We start from the raw sequence: 19064 nt of genomic DNA on the forward strand, positions 1-19064 counted from the left end.
TTCTTCAATATCATTTTCTTTGGGTCTTAGCTTCACATCTTCAGATAAGAATCCATGACCTGAAGCAATTGAGAAATCAGGAAAAGAGAAAGCAACCACAGCAGGCTGTGTATGGGAAATGAAGAGGAAGAGCAGTACACTAGTGATCTGTATGGGAAATAACAAAATGGGATTGGGTGACTTTAGTTGGGATAGGGAGGGAGGTAAATAATAAGGGGGAAGAAGGGATGCTAAATGAGAGGAAATGTGACAATTTCAATAAGAATCACACTATTAACTCTCTATATAAATATACCTAAAATACATGTAAGTCAATATATATATTGGTAAGGTGTTTTGATTTCCGCCATACTGACTTATGAATTGTAAATTAACATACATGTGGCAGATCACAGGAGGGGATCATAAGGCCTAGTGATAATATGAAATCCCAAGTATCAGACAATAAAATAAAAATGAGACCAAATCTGTGGCAGTCACATAGAAGAACTGTATGGCTTGTTTTGAGTTACCAAGGAGACTGTTTGCTGAAAAGATTTGACCCAGCACACCCATGTGTACACACATTGCATTGTTCTGTTAATGCTGTAAAACGGAACCAAATACGAGTGTTTAACACATGAGAACTATATTCTCCCACAACCTGAAACACAGAAACTCAAGCTGAAGGTTTCCCTGGATCTGCTGCTACTCTGAACATCTGAATAAAAGTGACTAGGTTTCCCTGAGAGTCAGATCATGATGTCTCAGCAATTCTCGTTTCCATTTTTTCCATCTTGGCAATTGGTCTTTCCAGCCATATGAGGTCCAACAATAATGACATTATCCACACTGATCAACTCATAAAATTACACATTTTCAATCTAAAGTCATTGGTATCAGTGTTTAGAGGCTTAACAGAGCCATCTGGGAGACAAAAATCTAGAGTCATATATAACCTTTGTCAAGATAATAAAACTGCAGGCCCCTGTGACAACCAGTAAATGTAATTTTTTTCAAAACTTGCTCCTTTATTTTCAGATCATTATTGAAGTGTGTGGCAGTACTAGGTTAGAAGCTAGCAGCTATATTCAACTTAGCCAGTAAGGTTGTATAAAGTAATAGAATGGAACCTATGTGAAGTTATGGCTAACATGTTGTGTATATTTGCACTCCTGAAATTAAATTTACAATCATGGCACTTTCTACTCCTAAGATTAACTTCATTTAAAGTATTAAGAATGAACACTTTATATATGATGTATGGTGGATATAAGCTCTTGTTTGTTTCTTTGTTTATTTATTTATTTGGGGAAAATGGAAGGGTGTATTCAATACTTCACATTAAAGAAAACATAGTGTCTGAATCTTTTCTCTGGATCTAGGGAGTGATTGGGATTTTATATTAAAGGAATGATTCAACATTGAAAAATCAAACAAAGCACAGTAAGTCTGAGTTCGAAAAGTAAACAGAAAACATAATCTCCCCATTGATTGAGCCATTAATTTGGAATTAGTGAATTCAGCCTATCCATTTCCCAAGGGGGGTAAAGAGAAATTTTGAAGTATATGGGAACATGGAAGAAATTTTGGTATGCAAACATGCAAGGTTTGTAGAAAAAGTGTTTTTATATTCCCCCAGGCCATTGACAAGATAGATTGGCATAGGGAATAATCAGTTTTAAAAAGCAGGATGTCCTACTGATTTTCATTGAACTATATCTGGTTGGGACATTTCCCAGAATGTTTTCCTTCATGTCTCCCTTGGCATCCTCCCTTGCAAGGTCTTTGCATCATCCTGAGTCACTGTCTCATGTAACTTTTGTGATAGAGTGTTCTTGCCAAGTCCATTCAAGTGGAGTCATCACTGGAGTCTTGCTGTTCTGTCTTCCTAGATGAAGTCATGGGGCCTGTGGATAAAGAAGATCCCAAATGAGTTTGAAACTTGTTTTTATCCTGAGTGCAGGGTCTCAGATGGGAAGTCTCAGGGAAGAAAATTGTCCACAATTCTCCATGGAGTGTAGAAGAGGCTTGTCAAAAATATCTGTGATTAGAGTGATGATGTCAGTCACCAAAACTAGTACAAACTCTTGTGCTCACAAATACTTGAGCTCTATAAGTAGCTGCTGAACACATTGGAATCTGTGTTACACTGTGGTAGACACTTGTATTTTATGATGTTCTCTTGGATTTTTCTTTTCTTGCTCCTGCAGACTCTTGTTACTCTTAATTCCTTTGATGCTTTTCAGTGCGATTTAAAGTCACTAAGTCCTTTACATAGTGATGGAAATGTGACGATTGCTGCACTTTTTTCACTTGTTAATTATTACTTCATGGATATATATGATTCTAGATGTGAAGAAGAAAAGGCAATACAGTAAGTGCTTTTAAAATTTATTCCTTTCCAGAATTCGGATTTCATTGTCCTCAACTAAGTTTGCATTCACATGAATTTAACTTTCATTTTCCATCCTGGCATTCCCTCTCTTGTATACACAGAACTCTTTTCCAGGTGTGTCTTCCTCCTGTTCCCTTTTTTCATCCCTCAAAGAAAGAAGGGTTTGTTTTAATTCATGTTATTTAGTAAGGTTGGTACTCTGAATCTCTCTACATTCCTCTGCCTTGCATTTTGTTATTCATGGGTAAGACATTTTTATGGCTTTCTCCACAGAGACAATGATTTTCAAAAGTTGACACATTGTTTTAGACAGTTGTTAAAGTGTAGTTTTTTCCCTTTGAGAATATGTAATGCTATTAATTGCAGTGACTACAGAGTCTTCATATGATGATAGAGTGACAGGGACTGCCTTGCTAGCTGCTGCTGTTTTGGAAGTCAGAATATGAGAACTTAGTTTTGGGATCTCATCTGTTAAAATGATTTCAAAATGAAATATAATTTTTGTGTATAATTCTGATAAGTAATCTTTTAGATTCTGTCATTCTTGCACCATACTCTCCATTTCATTCCAGTTTTTCTAATTATTTACATCTGGTAGGGCTGTGTTCTGCAAGGCACATAGATATTGTTGGTGACCTCTGCTGGTTGTATCTAGTTTGATGCCAGTTGGATTAGAGGCCATGGCAGACAATGGCAGTAGCATTGAGTGGCCTCTGCTGGAGAGAAATGTCTAAGCAGGAGTCTTTGTGAAGGATATGGGATTTGTTTTATTCCATGCAGACATTCCTGTAGCCATAGAATCCACTTATTAAGGTCTGAAATGGGGGAAGATGGCGTGCATTTAATTTAGAACAACACCCTGTAAAATGGGAAAAGCAGAAACAAGGTACAGGTGAGTAGTGAGCAGGTGGACAATTAAGAAAGAAGATACATTTAGGTCATGCTGATACAATTGTGTTTTTGCTGAAACCTGGATGCAGTGCTAATTCATCTGTTCTGGGGATATAGAGCAGGAAAAATGATCAGGGAGGCAAAGTTGATAGATATAAGTATGTATTGACAGCTTAGTCTGAAATAGACACGGCAAATGTGGTGACAGAAATCCATTTACAGGAGTGTGCCTATGTGCCCTTATGTGGAATGTGGGTTTCTTTTGTATTTTCCTCTCATGCTTGGTTTTCCTCACATTTTGATTGTATGCACATAGGTATTTTCTTTCTGATAATTGTAACAAAATGTACATGGAATGTGTGGCCAGGAATATATTCATCACTTTAATATTTTTGTGTCTTAATTTCTAATTTTATTTTACTTTCATGCAGTCCTAATTTTTTTAAAATATATATATATATTATATATATATATATATATATATATATATATAACTATTTATACTAGGTATATATACATATTACAAGGAAGTATTTCCTTTCAGATTAATGTGTATTAATTCATATGAGCAGGATGGCTAGTTTCCTTGTCAGGTACATTTTTTAAATGTATTTTATGAGTGGACCACAATATCCCCTAAGAGACTCCAAACAGAGAATCTCTCTACTCATCTATGAGCATCATTTTTTAACATTCACTTAAAGGTAAAGCTTACATGACAAGTCAATATGGCATTTGAACAATACAATTACAAGTAGATCTGTTGTGTTCAGAAACTGAAACAAGCAACCCTCTCTCCCATCGGATGATCCCCTCTTGTTACTTAGCTTCTATGGGTCTGTTAATTGTAGTGTAGTTCTCATTTATAGCTAATATCCACTTATAAGTGAGTACATACCATGTTTGTGTTTCTGAGTCTGGGTTAACTCACCCAGGATGACCTTTTCTGGTTCCATCCATTTGCCACAAAATTTCATGATGTTATTTATTTATTTATTTTTTGGTTTTTCAAGACAGGGTTTCTCTGTGTAGCTTTGCGCCTTTCCTGGAACTCACTTGGTAGCCCAGGCTGGCCTCGAACTCACAGAGATCCGCCTGGCTCTGCCTCCCGAGTGCTGGGATTAAAGGCATGCGCCACCACCGCCCGGCTGATGTTATTTTTTTTTAAAACTGAGTAATACTTCATTGTGTTAATGTGCCACAATTTCTTCATACACTCACCAGTTAAAAGGCATCTAGGTTGTTTCTAGTTCATGGCTACTACAAATAAAGCTGCTATGAACACAGTTGGACAAAACCCATTGTGATATGGTAGAGCATCCTTTGGGTGTATTTTCTAGGAGTGGTATAGCTGGGTCTTGATCTACAACTATGTTTACCTTCCTGAGAAACCAATATATTGATTTTCAAAGTGGCTGCACAAGTTTTCATTCCCTCCATTATTTTAGGAGTGTTCCTCTAGCTCCACATTCTCACCAGCATGAGCTGTCACTTGAGTTTTTGATCTTAGCCATTTTTACATGTGTAAGATGGATGACCAGTGTTCTTTTTATTTGCATTTGGCTCATGGCTAAGGATGTCGAACATTTCTTTAAGTGATTCTTCGCCAGTTGAGATTCTTCTGTTGAGAACCTCTGTTTAGTTCTGTACCACATTTTTTAATTGGATTTTTTGGTTTCTTAATATTTAGTTTCCTGATTTTAGTATATTTTGGAGATCAGCCCTCTGTCAGATATGGAGTTGCTTAAGATCTTTTCCCATTCTGTAGACTGCTGTTTTGTTCTTTTGACAGTTTCCTTTGCCTTACAGAAGGTTTTCAGTTTCATGGAGAATATATTCCTTGATAGTTTGGACTTCACAATGTTTCTAATTAGGTGCTCTCTTCCCAATAAATGTATTTCATATTACAGGACAAAGATTTGCTTTGTGGTTATTCTAAAATTTCTCACAATTCCTTTCAAATAGGTCCACATTTCTTTTTGTAAACATAAAAATATGAATTTCAAGATTGATCAAAAGCTTTCTGTTCTTAACTTCACTATTCATTTTTTTCATGTATACCCACAGTCTACAAATATAAGTACTTCATTTCTTCTATTCCATTTACTTTCATTAATAATGTGATCTGCATGTCATTTAAAGTTCCCTGAAATATCAATGGATTAACCCCCCATTAATTTTTCCAGTCTTTCATATTATCCTTTTAAGTGAATTGCTAACATATTCTATCTCCTTTGATTTTTCAATGGAAATGATGTGAATTGAAAAACATTCAGAAATCCATAGTGGACATTTTGTTCTTTTTCTCTTTCTGCTCATGTATCTTAGTTATTGCTCTACACCAATTACTGGAAACAATCAATGCTTAATTTTAGTTTTACATTTACTTGGTGATCAGTGATGTTAAAAATTTTGTAAAGTAGGTGCTACCTGTGTGAGTTTTTCTTTGGTAGAAGATTAGTTCATGTTATTACCGGTTTGTTGGTTGGAGGCTGTGTTACCTTGATTTAAAACTCCTTCAGTTATCTGAAAATATTTGACATTAGTTCAAGAACTAAAGAACATATGGAATGTGTTTTCTCCCATTATATGGTGTTGTGATGACAGTTTTCTTTGATGTAGAGAATACTATTTTGTCATTCCATATTCATTTTGTGCGATTCCTTCTTTTGATATCTAAGGCTAATTTGTGTATCACTGGTATTCTCTTCAGTAAGTTCTTGCCTACATTAATGTCTTGACAATTATTAGCTGTGTATTCTCCTATCACATTCAGTGTTTCATGTTTTAAGGTAAGGACTGTGATTATTTTGAATTGATTCCTATACAAGTTGTAGGTAACAGTTGCTTTTCACTCTACTGCATGTTGGTACCCAGCCTGTCAGCTGCCTTTGTTGTATAGGATCTTTGTTCTGAACTGTTCATTTTCCTCCTTGCCTAAAAAATGTTTGGCTGTACCACTGATGTGTAAATGTAATTACAACTATCTAGAAGTACAAGCTTACTCCACTATAATGATTATCATCAAGAAATCTAATCATGTGCATTTGAAAGTCTGTTGGCAAACAGAAATCATTATTTGATATTGGTGTGCATTGAGATGTACAGAGATATTAGGGAAATTGTTTTGGAGGCTCATCAAATTTTTAAAATAGAAATAAAATGACATATGAAACAGTAATTCCACTTCTGGCCTCCAGAAAACTCTACATTCAGTCATGGAGATTTTCTATCACTATGAATAATATTCTTATCATTTTTTAGTTATTGTTTGGTTTTGTAATTAAAATCCATTTTTTAATTTTATTTTTAATTAACTTTTCAGTATAAAATTAAGTTTATTGCAATATATTTACATAACTAGATACACATTTCTACAAAATATTAACCATTTTTCATGATGAGAACATTCTCTTCTTTTTTTTCATTTTTTACAATTTATTTATTAAATTTAATTTTACATATCAGCCAAGTATTCCCTCGATTTCCCCCCTTCTACCCCCCAACCTCACCTCTGCCTTTCCCCCAGCCCACCCCCCATTCCCATCTCCTCCAGGGCAAATACTCCCCTGAGGATTGAGTTCAACCTGGTAGATTCAGTCCAGGCAGGTCCAGTCCTCTCCTCTCAGGCTGAGCCAAGTGTCCCTGTATAAGCCCCAGGTTCCAAACTGCCAGTTCATGCACTGAGGACAGATTCTGCTCCCACTGTCTGGATGCCTCCCAAGCAGATCAAGCTAATCAACTTTCTTATTTATCCGGAGGACCTGATCCAGTTGGGGGCTCCTCAGCAATTGGTTCATAGTTCATGTGTTTCCTTTCATTTGTATATTTGTCCCTGTGCTTTTCCCAACCTTGGTCTCAACAATTCTCGCTCATACAAACCCTCCTCTTTCTCACCAATTGAACTCCTGGAGCTCCACCTGGGGCCTGACCGTGGATCTCTGCATCTGGTTCCCTCAGTCATTGGATGGGGTTTCTAGCACGACAATTAGCCAGAAGGACCTGGACAGATGTAATGCAGACACTAAGAGACCATGGATGTCAGCCCAGACTAATATACCCAGCAAAACTTTCAGTCATCATAGATGGAATGAACAAGACATTCCAAGACAAAGCCAGATTTAAAAAATACTTACCCACAAACCCAGCCCTACAGAAGCACTAGAAGGAAAATTCCAACCTAAGGAAGTCAGATACAACCTCAAAAACACAGGCAATAGATAAAGCCACAGCATTAAACCCCAAAGAAGAGAAGTACACACACACTACCACCAAAAAATAACAGGGATGAACAATCACTTGTCATTAATATCCCTTAATATCAATGGACTTAATTCACCTATGAAAAGACATAGCCTTACAGAATGGATACGAAAGCAGGACGCATCTTTCTTTTCTTTTCTAATTCTTCAAATACGTGTGTGTGTGTGTGTGTGTGTGTGTTGTGTGTTTCTTGAATTTGTGAATAAAATATTATAGCATGAATACTTTAGCTTTCAAATTCTCTGAATTTTTTTCTATTTAAAAGATTTGTTTTATTTTTATTCTACAAATGAAGCTTTATTTTATCTCTGTTGCCAGTTTAGTTATTATGTGTGTATTACTACTCAGTGTTTTTTTTTTTTAAACTTTTCACATTTGCATGTATACATATAGTACTTTGAATACATGATGTAGAGGATAAAGGTAAATCCCAGGATTAGAAATGTCAAGGCCACATATCATGATATATATTCTGGAATTCAGAAGATGTAATGCCAGTGAAGGAATGGACTTGGTAGTGAGGTGGTAGCAAGCGAACAGAAATCAAAGTTTCCTTCTCCCATGTCCTTACATAGGCTTCCATCATATATGAACTGCATTAAAGGAGTGTCTTCCTGCCTAAAGTACCAGATTAAATACGTGTCTAAAATAACTGGATTAAAAGACTGTTTCGCTACCTCTAAGGTTCAGATTATACATAGTGATGTAGATAACCAAAATTAGCCATTGCAAACCCACACCTTGCTAAATGAATACACAATGATAACTCCTTTTGATGTGATTTGTATCCAAATGAACAGACCACGAGACATAAGAGGCTTATCAAATTCATCTACTATGTATTGTGAGAATATTCTATCAATGGGGAGGCCTTAAGTAAAATCTGTCTCTTCTCTTTAAGGTCTCAGTGACACCAAATTTCATTCTCATCAAAGTTCTCCATAGAGAACCCATGAATTCATGAGGAATACTTACCGAAAATAAGTAAGGTCTTCCTGATGAGAGTGTGATGACACAGAGTTAGTCACACTGAAAATTCTTTACTCAGTATGTGTGAAGATAATTTATCATTTCGTACATAAATATTCCCCTTCAACCTTTTAAAAATATTGTCAAGTAACCTACTTATCTCTTAAAGTTGTATTAACTATTAAGATGTCCCTCTGTGGTCCTTTTAGTCAATTGAAGGAATGAAAGAGACTGTTTTCTAATTTAACTAATAGGACAAAATCCCTGTTGGATCTTCAAACACATATTTATTCATTTATTTGTTTTAATGAGGCTTCATTGGTGAGAAATATCCTTATAATCATTAAAATATTTATTTCTGTATATGCATTCATACATGTATGCATATATATATATATCAAATTTGAAATCACAGATATAACTTATTTGTACATAAAGAATGGAAAATTTCCAATATGAGTAACATATCCTGTTTTAGGAACAATAATATCTTAAAGGTAATGGATAACCTTAAGGAATATGAAACATATTGTAGAACTAGAGTTGTGATAGCTATCAAGTAGATATCATTTTGACCATAATTGTATGATTTCACATGTCTTCAACTTAAATGTAGACATTAAATTTATATTTAAAACCTCAGGTAAATTGTTCCAAAGAAGTGTGCAGAAGCATGGTCATTTCTATCTATTTTATCTACTTGGTCAGATTGATTTTATTTAAGATTTTTTTTAGGTTTAGTATTACTAACACCAAAATGATCTAGGGAGGGTCAAATCAGAAAATTTACTTAACAGGAACATTTACTCATAATCATTTTGTTATTAAATACATGATATGAACAACAAACCATAATTTCATATGGATAGTCTAGACACAATTAATACAAACGACAAATTCTAATAAACCAAGCTTTTATCATGAATGTTGGTTGGGATTAGATTTTTATTTTTTCATTGTAAAAGGGAAACTTAATAGATGGATCTTTAGTCAACATGTTGTTAATTTGGGCAGAAACAAAAGCAAAGTTACAGAGAACAATGGAGCATAAGGGGCAAAGGACATTTTATCTCAATTAGAAGAATATTAACTTGGACTTTCCAGTCAGAATTAGCAGTGAGACCCAGTAGAGTTTGACATAATAGCACTTTCCTGGCTTCAGCTTGTCTCTCACAAGGCCATTTATGCTTAGAGTCTCGATTGGGATACGTGTTAGGATCTCTTTAGAAGCCAGTAATTATATCATGTATTAACCTATTAATTTCAAAAAACAGAGGAAAATATATTTAAAAATGACAAAAAAACACCATAGAGGTCTGATATTTTCTCCATTGTCATATGTTAAATGGGCATGGGGATCCCATTTGACTCAATGGGACTGTGGCATATAATAGTGGCCACCATTTTGGACTGTCCAAAGTGGTCACATTTACCAAGATGGTGTAGAAGTCACATGGCATATGCATTCTTTATCATACCATTAGCAATGTTAGCAGCCAAGCTACATAGTTGCTTTCATTTGATGAGGATCCTCAAGTCATGTGTTCAATAAACCATGTCATATTTTCTGTTCAAATTGAACTCAGCTTCAGAGTAATATAATTTCATCTATTATCAGGGCTTTCAAAGCTGTTGTGTAATTCACTTTGTGTGGGAGGTAAGAACATAGTGAAAGAATAAAGAAAGAGGCAGGCAACAGAGGAAAATAAAACAAATAGCACAAAGTACCCAAGAGGGTTTAAGTCATGATTATAGGCTGTTAAAATACAGGAAACTCACTCAGTCATTCTGCTTGTCATTGTATGACTCTTAGAAAGGAAAGTGGGATGGCAATGGGAGAGAGGAAGGTTGTTCAAAGAGATGTGCATGGGTGTGGGAAGCTATAACCCCTGCCAGGTTCATTTCCAAGATTGCTTGGGGTTGATGCATGTGACACAGGCAGACATCCCCATAAGCGTCATTGGTCTTTAATCAGAAGAACTGAAAGGCTGCAGTCTCCATCTATATACAGACAGAGTGAATGTGGTGTGGGAGCCTTGGAGTTTTTATAGTACAGAACAATTAAACCTTAAAGGATGGAAGTGTCCCTCTCCTGGTTATTTCACTAGAGCATCAAAGAATTATGTTTGTGTTTTCCCATCCTAGAGATTCCAAGGTTTATATCAGTCCAGGTCAATGTTCCAGTCCAGAAATTTAATTAAAACATCACTAACCTTATATACCATGACATTGAATCTACAACCATTACCCTGATGACAAAAAGTGTTTGTAGATATATAATATTGACAGTATAAAAGCCATTGTTACTATATCATCAGGATGTGACCCAACATCTTACCGAAAGATATGATATGAGTCCCCATCATAAGTATTGGCAATCTTTCTCTTCAGGTTCAAACTGAGGAGCTACCAGTTTTCTTTGGCCTTCATATTTGCCATTGAGGAGATCAACAGGAACACTCACATTTTACCCAACACATCTCTAGGATTTGAGCTCTATAATGTCGTAAACAATCACCTGGATATTCTGCAGGAAACTTTACTTTTCCTCATAGGAATGAGAATGAATATCCCCAATTACACATGTAGAAGGGAGAACAAGCCTGCTGCTTTACTTACAGGAACATCATGGGAAACGTCTATACAAATTGGGAGACTACTGAATCTTTACAAATATCCACAGGTGAGGTACATGGCTGTGAGGGAACAAGAAACTCATATTAAACTGGAGACATTTCAGGTGTTTTCAAATGTAAAAAAGTGAGGCTGTGACTTTCATCTATTGGAGAATAAATCAGGCATTTGTTTATGTCCTTATATACTTTGCTTACGAGAGAGAAGAGAAAGAGGGTGAAGCTTATAGTCTGTGTTTAGAAAACTCTGTTTCTTGTGATGAATTCTTCATAAATGTCTCCAGAGAAAGGATGGGAGTTTAAAATACCACGAGCATAAGTCTATACCAATCCAAAGTGTCAACTCTGGTATAAGACTGTATTCTATGTCAATCTTTTCACTCTTGTTTCCTATTTGAAATTTTCTTTAGATTACTTTTGGGCGATTTGACACTATCCTAAGTGACAGAGGCCAGTTTTCTTCTCTCTACCAGACAGCACCCAGGGACATATTTCTGTCACATGGCATTGTGATTTTGATGGTTCATTTCAGCTGGACCTGGGTGGGACTGGTTCTCATAGATGACCACAATGCAGCTGAGATTCTATCCAACTTGAGAGGAGAGATGGATAGAAACAGAGTGTGTGTAGCTTTTGTAGAATTGATTCCATTCAACTGGATAAACACTGTTTTTAAATCCAGAACAATGCATCCACAGATCCTGAAATCATCTGCAAATGTGGTTATCATTTACGATGTCACTAAATCTTTATATGCTCTAATAATATATATAAGTATACATTCAAGTGCTTGGAAAGTCTGGATCATTAAGTCACAATGGGAAGTAACTACTGATGTTCCTTATTTCATATTTGATCCATTCCATGGTAGTCTCATTTTTGCACAACACCATGCTGAGATTTCTGATTTTAGGAAGTTTATCCAGACATACAACCCTTCCAAATATCCAGGAGATCATATCCTTGCTCTTCTTTGGAACACATATTTCAATTGCTCTTTTTCTGGACCTGATTGTAAAAGTTTGGTTAACTGTCTACCCAATGCTTCTTTGGAAATGTTGCCTGGAAATGCTTTGGAAATGGACATGAGTGAAGAGAGTTACAATGTATATAATTCTGTATATGCTGTGGCTCACAGTCTCCATGAGATGACTGTCAAACAAGTAGAAATCCACCATCATAGCAATGGGGCGGTAAATACCTATCCTTGGGAGGTAATTTCTCTCTTTCTGTATAATTTATACATAGCCCTGTGACATAGTGAGGTTTCTGAAAGAACACACTACATGATTGTATACAGTGGCAGGTTTTACAAAAAGTGCCTGAGAGACTGTATAAAATTCATCATCTAGAAGTCTTTGCAGACACATGTGTTATTGTTCATGATGAATGGGTGGTAATAAGAATGTTTAAATGTGTGTATCTCATCATCTACTTTGTGTTACAATTAACATCAGATCTTGCTATCCCCAATTGAAACCCCATTATTTTTAAGCATATTTCAGAACAGAAATAGGAGAATTAAATCCTAAATCGTCAAATGCTATTACATCCTTAAAGTTTAAATTCTGAATTTATGGTTATGATTCCTAACTGACCATTTTATTACATTTTGGACATGAACACCCCAATTGACAAACTGAAACTTTGAGCAGATTGCTTAAATATTTGGATATAGCTAGCACTTCAAGGTTTTGTAATTTGTGTGAATTAACATTCATGGAGTAAATATTTTTGTTTGTCTACTTGTTATTGTGTAAGCATATGTGAATTCTTTCTTTTGAAATAATAGTCTAGAAACCTGATATGTTCAACTTTAGTCTTCATCCATTAAAATGTTGAAAGCTTGGTATAGCTTGCAATTAATGTTAGGGATTTGGGACACTGAGAACTATACCTTCATTGGATTCTGTTTAGCCTTTCTGGGAATAAATTTATCATAAAGTTCTGCATTTCTTCTAGGTACACCCATATCTCAAGAATATCCATTTCAAAAATGGTGCTGAAAAACTTATGGTTTTGGATTCACAAAGGATATTTGATTCAGACTATGATATTCTCAACCTCTGGAATTTTCCAGATGGTCTCAGACAAAAGATAAAAGTTGGAACATTTTCTCCAAATGCTCCACAGGGCCAAGAACTGTTTCTGTCTGACCATATGGTACAGTGGGGTATAAGATTTGCAGAGGTGGGCTGGATCTTATCTCATTGTTTTGATCCTTATGTCAATAGAGATGTGTTTGTGGATGTAAGATTGTTGGTTTCTTACTGAATGCCCATCTACATGCCCCAAACTACTGACATTTGAGAAAGTTTTTGTTGCCTTATACAGCATGTGATTGTTTGTTTTCCAAACTTTTATCTTTGGATACATTTTTCCAATAATAAATACAGTGTCTATTTATTAAGTTTTCTTTCCTGACCTGAAACCACCTGTCATGAGTAGTAATTTGACTCCCAGATTAGGAAATATCAGGACATGATCATTTTGCTTTTATCACCTGGCAATGCACTGTAGCATGGAGGGCTCATGTACATGGGTTAATTACATATCTTCCTGATGATAAAAGAGACAATTTGTCAAACAACCAAAAAAAAATAGGCTGACATAACTTAAAAACATTGATTTATTGTTCACACTTGGTGTGAGCAGTTCATAATGATTCAGGCTATCATGGCAGGAACCTGAGAAAGTAAGTCATGTTGTATCTCCAGTCAGAAAGTAGACAGATGTGAACACTCTCTTCTCATACTTTCTTCATTTTATTTCCTGTCCTTAACTACATCCAATGAAATGGAATACCTAATTATTGAATATGCCTTCCCACTTCAAATACCTTAATGTAGATCATCTCTCAAAGAAAGCCACAGAGAGAAGTTTATATACTAACTGAGTCCTGTCTAGTAAACAAATGTGAATTAACCATGACCATTGGGAAACAATGATACTCTCACACCCACCATCATAAAGTATACAACAAGAAGAGGATGGCATTACACTTGCCCATTTAAACGTATACTCAGTTAGCAAACATCTTTTTTTGCCAAAACTCTTATTTTTCACAATTGTTCAGTTTTCTATTATCTCTAGGCCATTATTTAAACACAATGATCTTCATGTATATACTATATTGAAATTAGAAGCATCAAAACAAGAATCTGCAAAGAATAATTATAAAACCTTGCCATCTCATTGTCCAATATTGAGAAATAATATTTTTTTGTTTTAAAACTATACACTCCTGATTATTTCCTTTTCACTATTTAATTCCCAGCTTCCTCACTCTGTGTGCAGTGAGAGCTGTGTTCCTGGATTCAGGAAATCACCCCAGGAGGGCAAGGCTGCCTGCTGCTATGATTGCACTCGTTGTCCAGACAATGCAATTTCCAATGAGACAGGTAAGTGTCAGTCTAACTGGGGTATTCCAACCTCTCCTCAGTGTTCTGCAATTTCTAAGCTGAGAAGTTCTGGGAAGGAAAAGTAGAGATAAGTCCTGTGGTTTTTTTCACTTAGAAGTAAAAATAATGTGGTTCATTTTATCATCATTTTAAATGGTGCTCAGGCTGTTGAATCTCTTACTTGCTTCATATATTTGATCCCCTGGAGCCATTGTTCCTTTCAGAGAACAAATTTACCAGTCACAGAATAGTCTGCTTTATTTCACCATGGCATTTAACACACACACACACACACACACACACACACACACACACACACACACACACACACACACAGGCACACACACATGCACACACATGCATAGGCACACACACATGCACACACAAACACACATTATAAATACTGAATTTTCTTGCATTTCAAATCATATTTAGTTCATGATTGGCAGATATTTAAGGATCGGACCCTTATGCCACACATTGCATAATTTCAGTCATGGTTCTAGGTTTATCAGATGTGATCAGAAAGATCATATTTGATTTACCTGTGGACATGTTTTTTTTTTTTTTTTTTTTTTGGTTTTCGAGACAGGGTTTCTCTGTGTAGCTTTGCGCCTTTCCTGGGACTCACTTGGTAGTCCAGGCTGGCCTCGAACTCACAGAGATCCACCTGGCTCTGCCTCCCGAGTGCTGGGATTAAAGGCGTGTGCCACCACCGCCCGGCATACATGTTTTAATATGTTTTGTTTTAGAATCTTTTTCCTTTTGTTTTATCTGTGAGTGTTTTGCCTGCATAGATGTATGTTCACATGTATATGCTTAGTGCACATGAAAGTCAGAAGAGGGTTGCAGAAATCCTGGAGATGGAGGCACAGAGAGCATTGATATTTCTGTGGGTGCTTGAAACTGAAACTAGGTCCTCCTTAAGAGTAATAGTATCTTGAACCACAGAACCATTTATCTACCTTCATATTTTGGTTTCTAGTAAAATAACATTCAACGTTCCCTTAAAGTGTATCTTTCTTCCCATTTTTCCTCCATCCCCATATGAGTATTAAAAATTCAAGCACCGTAACGTCCATGGATTGGGATATGCTTCCATAACATAGATATTAAATCTAAAACTTGTTGTGGACCAGACTATAACCACTAGGGAAGTATGTCAATAACCTATTATGAGAATCTTTTATTGAACACAATTATTTTAAATCAATAGTTGCTATGTATCATGAATTTGAATCTAGATTTGTATAACTTCTGTGTTAATTTGATTAACATAAGCTAAAGGATGTAGTAAGTACTCATTGATTCATTGTATACAATTGTCTCTGTTTTTAAACAAGTTAATGGAAGCATTATTAGACCTAGAAGAGGTAAATTATAGGACAATGGCTCATGAAAACTATTTGAAATGGCCTATCATGACTTCTGGAATGATGCTATTGTGAATAAGTGATGCATAAATGCAAACCCTTGATCTTTTAACAAGGTAGGGCACTAAATTTGAAGAACCCTTTTTTCCAGGAATAGGTGGACAAAGTAGAGGAACTTTATGTCATAATATATAAAAGACAAGAAAATAGGCATAAGACAATTGAGAACACTGAATGTTCAAAGCACACACAAACACAATGTTGAATATGGAGAGGAAGTTAACGAGGATTCCTCAACATTAATGTCTAGTGAGAATTTTTCATATATTAATTGGAATACTTTGAGTAACATAATGTTTTTTCTGAAGACGCAGATGTCTTTACTTTATAAAGATAGAAACTAGAAATTTTTGGTGGCTTTAATTTGCTAAATTTAAAACATGCATATTGAGACTGACTATACAGACCATCAAAGTCTTAATGCAAAGTATAGGTACTCTATATACATGGTAAGTTCATGAACATGCTAATTTTATTCATTGGAGGAAACTAAAAACATCAATATCAAATGCATGTTTGTAGTTTAAGGAGACACTTTAAATTATTATAAGAAAGAAGAATATACAACATAAATGTTAATATTTGAAAATAATGAATCCTAAACCTCAAATCCTATAGAGTGAGTTGTATTTATATTTTAAAATTCATATTTAAATCTTTATTGAATGTGTATCATGACTTATGTACCTTGTGCATTTACAAAATAATATATGGGGTTGTGCAGATGTATCACTCGTCATTTGTTGGAAACCAATAGAAATAAACACATGGAATATAACAGAGACAAATTTCCTCAGGAGTGTGAGCACAACAGGAAGCACATCTGGAAGAAACAAATAAAATGCTGATAATGGAGTAAAAGATGCTACAGAGTCTACCAGAAAGATGAATTCCATAGATTTTTAATTAGAATTTTCAACACCAATTAAACTGCAAATTTCACTTTGCAAAATATCAAGTATTTTAATTGAAGTTATGTAATGGAAATATTTTAATGAAAATATGTAATAAATAGATTGACATTGTATCTTTTGAATTCAAGATGAAACATAAATTATAATGATAAAGTATTACAAAACTTATTCCATGATCATCTAAGACTAAGCCCAGAGTTTCATGTCTATCTGTTCAACAGATATTTTCTCCCTGGGAATGATTAAACAGATTCACAAGGGGATTTTTTCCATCTTTTATGAATCTAATAATTCTCATTCCCACAAGAATTATCAGAGAATGAACAGTTTGAAGAATTCAATAAATTCAATGTAAACAGATAAGTTTTGATATTAGGACTGAGAAAAACATTAAAAGAAAGACATACCAAAGCATGTAATTTTTACTTAACTCACATGAAAACGTCACACAAGGGAATACAGAAAGAGGTGATGATATGATCAAGTTAGGCTTATGTAATTTAATTCAATAGTTTATGGCAATATAAAAATACAAATTATCACTTAATTGAAAATATATTTAAATATAACAATGAAAAGGACAGACTTGTCAGTATCGATGTGGAATGGTTGATTAGATCTCATTTGGTAATCATCACTATTTAACATTTATTTACTTGAGTCTGAAACATGAAAAGGAAATGTGGGCAACTGCCAGAGAGCTGGTGCTGGGAAGTGGCTTGAGATAAAATGAGAAACTGTGCAGAGACTTGTCAGTATCGATGTGGAATGGTTGATTAGATATCATTTGGTAATCACCACCATTGAATGGTAATCATCACTATTGAACACTTGTTTACTTGAGTCTCAAACATGAAAAGGATATGAGGGCAACTGCCAGAGAGCTGGTGCTGGGAAGTGGCTTGAGATAAAATGAGAAACTGTGCAGAGACTCACAATAACTTTAATTCCTCAGTAGATATGGATCATTGTGTGAGGTGTCCAGAAAGTCAATATGCAAACACAGAGCAGAACGACTGCCTCCAGAAAGCAGTGACTTTTCTGTCTTATGAAGACCCTTTGGGGAAGGCACTCACCTACTTGGCCCTGGGCTTCTCTGCCCTAACAGCTGGTGTTCTTGGTATCTTTGTGAAGTACCACCACACTCCCATTGTCAAGGCCAACAATCAGGCTCTCTCTTACATCCTGCTCATCACTCTGATCTTCTGTTTTCTGTGTCCATTGCTCTTCATTGGCCATCCCAACACAGCAACCTGTATCCTGCAGCAATACACATTTGCAGTTTTATTCACAGTGGCTCACTCCACAGTCTTGGCCAAAACTGTTACTGTGGTTCTGGCTTTCAAGATCACATTGCCAGGGAGACTGATAAGGTGGATAATGATATCCAGGTCTACTAATCTTATCATTCCTGTCTGCACTCTTATTCAACTTGTGATCTGTGGAATTTGGGTGAGCACCTCTCCTCCCTTTATTGACTCAGATGCTTACACTGAACATGGACACATAATTATTCTATGCAACAAGGGCTCCACTCTTGCCTTTCATTCTGTCCTGGCATACCTCTGCTCCATGGCACTTGGGAGCTACACTATGGCTTACCTGTCCAGGAACCTGCCTGACACATTCAATGAAGCCAAGTTCATCAGTTTCAGCATGTTGGTGTTCTTCAGTGTGTGGGTCACCTTCCTCCCTGTCTACCACAGCACCAAGGGGAAAATCACTGTGGCCATAGAAGTCTTCTCTATTTTGGCTTCCAGTGCAGGTCTCCTAGGTTGCATCTTTATCCCTAAGTGCCATATTATTTTGTTCAAACCACATAGAAATGTGCTTCATCATGTTAGGAACAAAGGACATTTTAAAGGAAAAGTCAATTTTACGGCATAGTCCATGTTTTTCTTATTATAGAGAAGTCTTCCATCTTGTTTATCACCCAGGTTTCAGTTGTCACAGATAAAATAGTGATTTAAGATTTTATATGTTTTGATTTCTTTTATTGATAAAATCCATCTTTATTCTCTCAATTCTAATATTATTTACAAATTTCTCTAAATTAGAAAGTTGAATTCATAAAAAATTATTGTGCTCTCTATATTAAATGAGAGATGAATGAGATGTGTATGTATTCTTCACCTCTTCAACACTGTGCAACTTTAACGTTATAACACCACATGATAATCATA

At 35.5% G+C, this 19064-nt stretch overlaps 1 protein-coding gene across 1 annotated transcript; it reads left to right on the forward strand.

Annotated features, from left to right (window-relative positions):
* Window positions 1-1556: 1556 nt before the first annotated feature.
* LOC143270415 (vomeronasal type-2 receptor 116-like) lies at window positions 1557-18768 on the forward strand. Its single transcript, XM_076560341.1, has 7 exons — window positions 1557-1571; window positions 2229-2356; window positions 10892-11183; window positions 11544-12347; window positions 13096-13323; window positions 14411-14534; window positions 17840-18768. The coding sequence occupies exons 1-7, from the start codon at window positions 1557-1559 to the stop codon at window positions 18766-18768; spliced, it is 2520 nt and encodes an 839-aa protein (XP_076416456.1).
* Window positions 18769-19064: the final 296 nt, after the last annotated feature.

The sequence above is a fragment of the Peromyscus maniculatus genome, chromosome 23 (genome assembly GCF_049852395.1).
Source record: "Peromyscus maniculatus bairdii isolate BWxNUB_F1_BW_parent chromosome 23, HU_Pman_BW_mat_3.1, whole genome shotgun sequence".
In the NCBI taxonomy this organism is placed as follows: Eukaryota; Metazoa; Chordata; class Mammalia; order Rodentia; family Cricetidae; genus Peromyscus; species Peromyscus maniculatus.

Bases quoted from the DNA above. Each gene is read 5' to 3' on its own strand.
- LOC143270415 (XM_076560341.1), top strand. The intron at 11,184-11,543 runs GTGAGGTACATG...AATTTTCTTTAG, and splicing joins ATCTTTACAAATATCCACAG to ATTACTTTTGGGCGATTTGA. The intron at 12,348-13,095 runs GTAATTTCTCTC...CATTTCTTCTAG, and splicing joins TAAATACCTATCCTTGGGAG to GTACACCCATATCTCAAGAA.